Raw genomic sequence first — 10,413 nt, forward strand, 5'->3', positions numbered from 1 at the left:
ATTACGGACATAATTAAAGAAAATTAAACATACACATATATATTACGGATAAAATTAAAGAAAATTAAACATACACATATTACGTCCATAATTAAACGAAATTAAAATATACATTATTTTTTAATTATAATATATACTCCTTAATTACCATACTTATTCATAATACATGGACGTCATAATTAGCATAGTATTAATCTATACTATATATAAAAACATAAGAATAGTAAATGCATATTTTAAATTTTAAACAATAGTAAAGGTAAATTAAAAATAGAATGAAAATATTTCAATAATAATATTCTACATCATTAATTAAAAATAGAACAGAAATTAGGTAAAAATACCAGTGGATCTATTATTCTAATTGACTAATTAACTGAAAATAAAAAAAAATCGACTAAAAATGAATCTGATGTTACTAATTGATTGAATATATAAAAGGAAATGAATATTAATAATTGACTGTAAATAAAAAAAATATCCATAATTAACTAGAATGAAAAAGGAAATGGTCATATCATTGCAATTTAATTAAAAAAGAAAAACATTCTACATCATAAATAATAAAGGCATATTATAAACAATATTAAAGATAAATTAAAAAAGGAACGGAAATTAAAAATGAAACGGAAATATTTCAATAATAATATTCTACATCATCAATTAAAAATGGAACGAAAATTAGGTAAATATTACTACGTAATTCTTTTCATTTTTCCTAGATAAGGTTGCCTGATATTAATTTACACATAACAATCGGCACTAATAATTAAAAAAAATTAAAAAAAATAGAAGAACTGCCGGAGACGTCCGTTTTTTTTTTTAAATTTTATTATTATTATTATTATTTAATTATTTTAATTAAAATTATTTAAAAAGTTTATTTTAAAATTAGTAACCACCATGTCATCACAATTGTAAGTAAACAGGTCAATTTGGACTTCTTTTTTTTTTTTTAAAAACATGTCAATTTGTACTTAATTGCATGAGTTTATATAGTTCAGGAATCCAATTGCATTCTTTTTGAGTTCGATGGCCTAATTGCAGTTTTGTGTGTAGTTCAGTGGTTTATTTGACCATTATTCCGCGAAAAATGATATTACTAATTGATTTAAAATATAAAAAGATCGTAATCTATATTCTATACTATATATAAAAGTAAAATCCTTCTATTTCATTCCCGGCCTAAACTTTTGTAGTCAATTAATGAAATATTTTATTGGTCAAATAATTAATAAAGCTTATTTGTTAAGAAAATGTAAAATATAAATTAACTAATATCTATAAATTGATAATATGTATACTCACGTATCAACACTATTAATAAAAGTAAAATCATTTATCGGGAAAAGAAAAGGATATTACTAATTGACTGAAAATTATTTAAAAACTTTAATAGTTAATTATACTTTCCTTTTGAAAACTCTAAGTTATTTAAACTTTAAAAAAATTAATTGAACATGGGTTGTTAGATTTTTATAATAATCAAAATTAATTCATTCAAATATGGAGGAGGAAGATAAAACTAAATGCAATATGGGCAAAATGAATATACTTAAAGTATAAAAGTATAATTACACATATATTAGTGTAATTGACTAATAATAATTGCCTAATAATTATTATGATAATTAAGTTAAGCATTGGTCGATGAATTTATTTTTATAATAATTACAATTAATTTATTTCTCATTTTCTCATATTTATTTTAGTAATAATATAATTATATAAGTCATATTACTTATAGATTTTTTAAGATAATTTTAGACAAACAAGTCATATATTATTCAATTAATTGAGTAATATTTGTATACTAATCTTATAATCAAATAAATGTACACGTTCAATATTAGAATTTTTTATAATTTCATCTTTATTTTTATTATCTCAATATATAATAAAAAAAATTTATTCACGCCCGGGTAATTGGACAATTATTTGTTCTAATTCAAAGGAAAACATCATCAATCCAATCAATTTCATCAATTGCGTTATATAATATTCGATGTTATAATATATATAATTGTATATTGATCCAAATATTTTTTAAATATTATAACAAATCCATTCCGTGCAACGCACGGACGAAAATACTAGTACATATAAATAAAATTTACCGAAATGCCAATATCTCCAGAAAACACATGTTGAATAATACGTAGTAATTTATAGAGTCGGTCGGCTTAAAATTACAAAACCCGTTTACCATTTCGGACCTATACACAAAAGATCCGTAAAAACGCATACCAAATTAGTAAGTACCAATACCCGCATGGTTTAAGGAGGGTTTAGAGGCGGCCGGCTATTCTGCACCCGCCCAAATAACAGTTCATTTCTGCCGCCGTTCTGATGAATTTATGTAAGCAATCGCGGGCTCGCTTCGAGTCTTTGACCCAATAGCGTTCAACCCAGTTTCACTTCATCACTGATTTCTTTCGCGCATTTCTTCAAGCATTTTGAATGTCCCACACCAAAGCCCCCATTTCTCTCAGCGTAAAATTCGATCGCTTCATTGATAAACCCTCGGCCAAAGCCTTAAACCTCTCTAGTTATTCTCCCGCTATTATGTGGAGAAACATAGCCAAACAAATCTCTTCCAAAGCGTTACAGAAGCAGAACCTTTCTCTCAACCCAAGGAGTCGTTACAATCGTACTTCCAGCTTTCTTAGCTTTCCCCAAGGTTCAAATTTCCCTGAGAAATTAGTACAGTTTAGCCCTTTTGATCCCGTGCCTTGCTCCAATAATGGCTCTACGGAATTTGGCTTTCGGAAATTTGGCGAATTTTTGCCTCGGGACGAGTTTTTGAGCAGACCAGTTTTGCACAGTATGATGAGCTCAGTGTGCCTCGGTGGATTTTCCTGGAAGAGTTATGCTAGTGTAGCTGAAGCTGTTGAGGTTTCGTCCAGTGAAGCTGAAGAAAATGTGTCTGTAACTGATGAGGTTGAGGAATTGTTGGCGGAGATGAGAAGAGAAGAGAAGAAACAGTTTCATTGTGAGTGGCGGAAGCGGCAGAGGGTTTCTAGAGGAATGGGGAGATGGAAGTATCAAGCCCTTAAGAGAAGGCAGACAAAGATTGAGACTGAGGCATGGGAGAAAGCTGCTAAGGAGTATAAGGAACTTTTGGAAGATATGTGTGCTCAGAAGTTGGCACCTAATTTGCCATACATGAAATCACTTTTTCTAGGGTGGTTTGAGCCTTTGCATAACAAAATTGCAGAAGAACAGGAGCTTTATCTGGCTGGGAAAACAAAAGCGAACTATTTTAAATACTTTAATCAGTTACCTGCAGATATGGTGGCAGTTGTCACAATGCATAAGTTGATGGGATTATTAATGGCTGGAGTTGAATTTGGCACCGGAAAGGTGGTGCATATTGCATGTGCTATAGGAGACGCAATTGAACAGGAGGTAAAAGAATTTTACTGTCTAATTTTTGGTAAGGCTGGCAATCATTCTTGGTTGTTACCTTACCTATATTAATTATTTCCCTTTTCTATCAGGTTAGGATACATAAAATTTTGGAGAAAACAAGGCAGAGTAAAGCTAATAAAGATGCAAAAATGGGAGGAGAAGAGCATGAAGGTGTTACGGAAGGCAAAGAGAAACTACAGAAAAAAGTAGCTAATTTGATAAAGAAACAAAATCTACGAGCAGTGAGACGAATAGTGGGAGGTCAGGATGCTTTCAAGCCATGGGGTCAAGATGCTAAGGCTAAGGTAAGGTTATAGTTATCTCCTAAGAGGCAGTTTGGTACTTTCCCATCCATTAAATTCCCGATAAAATGTTTCCAAGGAATTTATTTGATAGGAATAACTTTACGGGGAAAATTAATTAACATGTTTGGGTGTCACACTAGAAACATAACAATTAAGTTACTTGGAAAATTAATTAACATGTTTGGTTGTTTAAACTTTCCCAAGAAAATTTTTATAATCTCTAATATATCATTGCTATATACAAACATTAAAAAAAACCATAACAAATAATCGAGAGTTTAATAAATTACCTGTAAATTAATAATAATAAACCATATGACAAAAAATCACCCTGTCATCAAATTAATTAAGTATCCAAAAATTAAACTCAAGTTAATCAAGTTATATATAGAGTACTTCAAATACACACACACACATGTACTGCATCGTTACATAATGATCATATTACAAATTAGATTACGGAAAACTTTAACTACGTACTTGGATGTAAATTTCTTTGATAAACAATGTGTAATGGTGAGATAGACATATTTTTTTATATTTATAAGAACTTTTAACCTGGCACCAAAAATGATAAGTACGTAATTGAATAAATTTGATAGATTCTCGGTCACCCGGGAAAAAGAATCCTACCTCCCCTAGGTGGGATTTACTTTCCTTGATATCATGGAATATGATTCCCATTGACGCGAACTTTCCTAAGTCAAAGATTGCACCAAACGTGGGAATAATTTTTCCACCTTTTAAATTCCCAAGAAAGTTCGAACTTTCCTGGCTACCAAACGCCCTCTAAAAGTTAATTATTTGGCTCTATAGTGTACTGAATTTCTTAATGTTGCTTACCTATCAGGTTGGAAGCCATCTGATTGAATTGGTTTTGCAAACAGCCTATATACAGCCTCCAGCCGATCAATTAGCTGATGGTCCACCAGATGTTCGACCTGCTTTCATTCATACATTTAGGACTGTCACTAATCAAACAAAGTAACATTCATTTTCCCTGCCAAGTTGAATGTATTTTCTTTCATTTATTTAACTCAACGTGTTGCTTCAATTTTCTTCTATAGGGGTGGTAGCAGAAGATATGGTGTTATCCAATGCGACCCTTTGGTCCTTAAAGGTCTTGAAAAAACTGTGAGTAGTTCAACTTGCTCAGCTAGTTGGCAGAGTGCTGGACTCTTTTGTTCATTTTGATGTGCAACAGTATATCAAAGTTTTTCTGATTAGCTGTTGGGATTTATTGTCTATAAAATAGCACTTCTTATTCTTTCAGTAGTTTTTACAGCCTCTATTTATATTTATTTCACCACATCATCAGTTATGCTACATAATACTCTTTACTCTTGCAAGCAGGCCAGGCACATGGTAATTCCTTATATGCCAATGCTAGTGCCTCCAATCAAGTGGAAAGGGTACGTGAAATTCTGCTCCATTTCCTCTTTTACTCCTTACAATTTTATTTTTCCCACCATCTTCTTTACTTCAAGGCTCAAGCAACTTTTCACCTAACAGGACCTTTTTTTTTTTTTTTTTTTCTTCTCCTTATTATCACTATTCTGTAGTTATGACAAGGGTGCACACCTTTATTTGCCTTCATATGTCATGCGGACACATGGAGCAAGACAGCAAAGAGAAGCTGTCAAGAGAGCCCCTAGGAAGCAGTTAGAACCTGTATTTGAGGTTTTGGGAATCTTCTCTTGTCAATCTTCAATCTAAGGTGATAAATATTCTCTCTATTCAATCTAACATTTAAACTTTATCATCTGTTCTTTTTTGTCCAGGCACTGGATACACTTGGAAGTACGAGATGGAGGATAAACAAGACAGTACTCTCTGTTGTTGATAGAATATGGGCTAGTGGTGGGCGTCTTGCTGATTTAGTTGACCGTGATGATGTGGGTAGCTCTCTTAAAACTTGATTCTTTATAGTTCCTGTAAAATGTAGCTTAGAATTTTTAATGTTTAAGTTTATCAAACAACTGCTGCAATGATTCTCTTCTCCACAATTTTGTGTGTGCATACATGTCAATGCAGATCCCTTTGCCAGAAGAACCAGATACAGAAGATGAGACAGTACTTAAAAAGTGGAAATGGAAAGTTAAAGCTGTCAAGAAAGAGAACAGAGAAAGGCATTCACAGCGATGTGATATAGAGCTCAAACTTGCTGTAGGATTCAATGATGTGTTTCCTACTTTCCTGTTGTTTATTGCTTGTGCTATCCAACTAAGCTTGACACCTATATTGCGGAACAGGTAGCACACAATATGAAAGATGAAGAAGGTTTCTTTTACCCCCACAATCTTGATTTCCGTGGACGCGCATACCCTATGCATCCACACCTTAACCATCTGGGTTCTGATATCTGTCGGGGAATCCTAGAGTTTGCTGAAGGACGTCCTCTTGGAAAGTCAGGCTTGCGTTGGTTGAAGATACATTTGGCTAATTTATATGCTGGTGGTGTGGAGAAATTATCTCTTGAAGGTCGACTAGCCTTTACTGAAAATCACATGGATGATATATTTGATTCAGCTGACAGACCACTTGAGGGAAAACGCTGGTGGTTGAAAGCAGAGGATCCATTCCAGCTTTTAGCTGTATGCATTAATCTCTCCGAAGCCTTGAGAAGCTCATCTCCAGAGATGACCATTTCACATGTTCCTGTGCACCAGGTAATTATTTAAACAGAAATAGTATCAGTACTGTGTTTCAGTTCTCCAGGCATATTTGGAAATGACTTAAACAGTATGCACATATTGAAAATGACCTATTGCCCTGAATCTGTATTTTGTTATCCAAAAATGTGTCAAAATAGGAATGTGCTAGCTGAAATGCACTTGTTTAAGTTATTTATCTAAACTTGGCCTTAGTTTCTTCCCAGAATTAAATAAATTTTATGAATTTTGAGTATCTTTTGATCAGTTCAGTTTGACTATTCTCAGGATGGCTCTTGCAATGGGCTGCAGCATTATGCTGCTCTTGGAAGAGATAAGGTAGCAACAAATTTCATAGATGAGTAATTAATTATGGGTTTAGCTTGTTCCTTATCAGATATCTAGCAATCTAGCATGTGTGTACACCTATATATGAAGTTCACTGGAATGGTGGATTGGATATGGGATAACATTGTCATTTTCATAACAGCAGTCTTTCACATTTAAACCAGTTCCCAATCTCCCACTGATCTTGCTTATTTTAAGTGCTGTTAGCTTTTCTGTTTTCACTTAATATAGTTATATTTCTTATCAATGATCATTTATTCAGTTAGGAGCAGTTTCTGTCAATCTGGTAGCAGGAGAAAAGCCTGCGGATGTTTACTCAGGCATAGCAGCCAGGTAATCTTTTTTTTTTTTTTTTTTTTTTTTTTTTTTTCACATTGTATTGCCAAGCAACTTTACTATACTTGGAACTGTTCGTTCTTTTGCTTTTTACTTTTCACTTTTTATATAACAAGCCAAAAAGTATTTAGGACCTATTGCTAAGGATAATGGAGTTGATATTTGGTTACTACCATTAACAAACTAGGGAGCTAGCTTCACCTGTGCTTAATTCCAGGAGGATGGACACCAAAATCCTAACAGTGAGCAGACTGTCAAAATTTGGGAGAATGTATCTTTTGATGCTGCAAGTTTTTAAAAGGAGAAACCTAATGAGGCACCATGCTACATGTCAAATTGTGGGTATATTATATGCCACAATTTGGTTGCATGACAATTAGTTTTTAAAACTAAGCAAGTTTATCTTTCACCTGCATGTGATAAGTTTATTATTGAAAAATAGAAAAATTATATGGTCATCCTGTTTTTATCTACTGTTCTCATGCAGAGTTCTTGATATCATGAAGAGAGATGCACAGAGAGATCCTGCTGAATTTCCAGATGCACTGCGCGCTAGGGTTCTTGTTAATCTGGTTTGGTGTCTTGTCTTCAGTTTATTTCTCCCTATTGTGCCATTATTATTTAAGTTGCTCTTGTTTTCCTTATTGAGCAAACATTCCATTTTGTTGATATATAAATATCTTATTCAGTTGTGTGGGTACCATGTAGGCATGTAGTTTTAATAATTGGTGGAATTTGTTATTGTTTAGGTGGATAGAAAATTGGTGAAGCAAACAGTGATGACATCAGTTTATGGTGTCACATATATTGGTGCTCGAGATCAGATTAAGAGAAAATTGAAGGAGCGTGGGGCAATTGATGATGAGTCTGAGCTTTTTGGTGCAGCCTGTTATGGTGCAAAAGTAAGTGTGTTAGAGCATATTGTATTTAAATTTGTTAATGTGAAGAACTTTATAACCTTGCTTTCCTTGGGGAGTTTCATTCATTGGTGGTAAATTAGCTTTTTGCATTCAACCAATACATAGATGTGTTTTGATCACAAGCCTGACCATTACAATGGCCATAAAAACTTTATTTAGATCATCACAAACTGCAGTGATTGTTACGAAATGGTTGGAAATTAGGATTGTGTTATCACTTTTGTCAGGTGTTAGTTGTAACAACACCATGGTGGATAATGAAATATGACTTAACAAACTGAGTAGTCAATGACTACCAAACGATTTTTCTTGACGAGCAATTTTTCTGATGACTAGGTCACATTGACTGCACTAGGGGAGATGTTTCAAGCTGCACGCAGTATCATGAGCTGGCTTGGAGAGTGTGCAAAGGTTTGAAATGGGAGTATTATTGTCTGTGATATTGCCGTTTGATTGCTAGTGACATTAACCCAACCCAAGTCCCCAACGCCACATTAGATTGCACCATTTTAGAATTTGGCATAATACCAACAATTTTCCTTTATTGAAACTTGCTAACAGTAGCATAGGATGCCCGTATGTACCCTTTGTTAGGCTTGCGTTGCTTATTCTAGTTTGTGCTTGGAACATTTATTTTGATGCGTATTTTCATGTCTATTAAGTACAATGTTTCAATAGGTCATTGCTTCTGAAAACCATCCAGTTCGATGGACAACTCCTCTTGGACTTCCAGTTGTGCAGCCTTACCGCAAGATTGGAAGGCACCTTGTAAGTGTTATACTGTTATTGCAATTAGTGTGTTGTGTTCTTAGAAACCTGCAGTCAATGTCTCATTTTTTCTGCATGCAGGTTAAGACTTCTCTTCAGGTGTTAACTTTGCAGCGAGAAACAGAAAAGGTATATTTCAATGCCAATATGAACATACTAGCAGCCTAGCAGGGATATATTTGTATAACTAAAATGTGAAATCCCTAGCCACCATTTGAGTTTACAGTTCCTGATTTGTTTAATTGTGTCAATTGTAATCTATATTGGACAAATTCTAAGTAAAGCTTCCAGTTTCTATCTAAATCTTTGAATCACCTCCCCCTTGCTCTCTTCTCTTCAGGTTATGGTCAAGAGGCAGAGAACTGCTTTTCCTCCAAATTTTGTTCATTCTCTTGATGGTTCACATATGATGATGACCGCAGTTGCCTGCAAAAGAGCAGGCTTGAGATTTGCAGGTTTGTTAAGATATTTTTTCTTAACCACCTCAATACGTCTCGTGGCCTCCTCTAAAACTAATGTCCACATTTTTGCTGCAGGAGTTCATGACTCGTACTGGACACATGCTTGTGATGTGGATGAGATGAACATGATACTACGAGAGAAATTTGTTGAGCTTTATGAAAAGCCTATCCTAGAAAATGTAAGTGCATATTCCTATTTTTTATTCGTTGCATGATGAGCTGTTGAAGCCTCCCGATAATTTCAAGCTGCTTATTGTAATTCTTTTCGTATCGTATTATTTGCTTACGGTTTCTCAAACAGTTACTGGAGAGCTTTGAACAGTCTTTCCCTATGCTATCTTTTCCACCATTGCCTGAACGAGGGGACTTCGATTTGAAAGATGTCCTTGAATCCACATATTTCTTCAATTGATTACACAGTAGGACTCGATGTGAAATTCGATTTTACTGCTAAGCAAGGCTCGTGCAACGTGCTTCTCGAGTGCCAGAACCAGGCCACGGCCTGAGATGCTTGGTACTTCTACATTCTTGGAGGCGCCTAGGATCGTGGTCTGTTTATATGTGAGCTGACAAAGGCAATAATCTTGACCTTGCTTTCAGTTTTATGGCCAGCTTTGTTGGGCAGACATCTCAGGTATACACGTGGAATAGTGAGGATACTATACTATCTACATAAATGTGAAATTTTGTCTAGATAAGAAAAGATGGCTATCCTTCCAATCAATTCAATCTGGAGATCTGCCTTCAGTTCCAACCTTCCAAGCCTGCAACTGAAATGCACCTCTCTAGCTTTCTGCTGTAAATGGTTTTATGTAAAGGTGTTTTCTCTTTACCATCCTATAGTGCAGTTACTTGCAGACCAATAATTTGGTATTAGAGGCTTTTGTGTCTTTTTTTGAAATACATGTATTAGAGCCTTAAAGGTATGTATAGTTGGGTCAAAATACCTATGAGTTGTATTGGTCATAGTACGTATGAGGTCTTTGTACTATAGTGTTTTATTCAATTTAGCCATTCTACTTTAATATTGTTTATTTTAGTCTTATTCTTTAAAAAGTAAAACAATTAAGGAAAATAGATGTAGCGCTGATATTATCTCTATCACATCATTATACTTACATGTCAACTCATATATTATTTTATAAATATTTAAAATTGATTATTATTTGATTGTAAAGAATGATAGAATACCATCATAAAATGAAATTTGTGA

The 10,413-nt window shown here is 33.9% G+C and overlaps 1 protein-coding gene across 1 annotated transcript; it reads left to right on the forward strand.

The window, feature by feature from the left end:
- Positions 1-2,261: 2,261 nt before the first annotated feature.
- LOC116013429 (DNA-directed RNA polymerase 2B, chloroplastic/mitochondrial-like) lies at positions 2,262-10,232 on the forward strand. Its single transcript, XM_031253178.1, has 19 exons — positions 2,262-3,408; positions 3,501-3,716; positions 4,567-4,700; positions 4,784-4,850; positions 5,070-5,128; positions 5,279-5,396; positions 5,498-5,611; positions 5,751-5,882; positions 5,969-6,385; positions 6,656-6,706; positions 6,978-7,048; positions 7,539-7,623; positions 7,801-7,953; positions 8,308-8,382; positions 8,650-8,739; positions 8,821-8,868; positions 9,080-9,194; positions 9,276-9,379; positions 9,502-10,232. Exons 1-19 carry the CDS (start codon positions 2,461-2,463, stop codon positions 9,610-9,612), a joined length of 3,108 nt encoding a protein of 1,035 aa, XP_031109038.1. The 5' UTR covers positions 2,262-2,460; the 3' UTR covers positions 9,613-10,232.
- Positions 10,233-10,413: the final 181 nt, after the last annotated feature.

This window comes from Ipomoea triloba, chromosome 3, assembly GCF_003576645.1.
Source record: "Ipomoea triloba cultivar NCNSP0323 chromosome 3, ASM357664v1".
NCBI classification, from domain to species: Eukaryota; Viridiplantae; Streptophyta; class Magnoliopsida; order Solanales; family Convolvulaceae; genus Ipomoea; species Ipomoea triloba.

Excerpts from the sequence above, each read along its gene's own strand:
- LOC116013429 (XM_031253178.1), top strand. The coding sequence starts at position 2,461 with ATGTCCCACACCAAAGCCCCCATTTCTCTCAGCGTAAAATTCGATCGC. Across the intron at positions 5,397-5,497 it reads AGTTAGAACCTGTATTTGAG|GCACTGGATACACTTGGAAG; the intron begins GTTTTGGGAATC and ends TTTTTTGTCCAG. Across the intron at positions 5,612-5,750 it reads ATTTAGTTGACCGTGATGAT|ATCCCTTTGCCAGAAGAACC; the intron begins GTGGGTAGCTCT and ends ATGTCAATGCAG.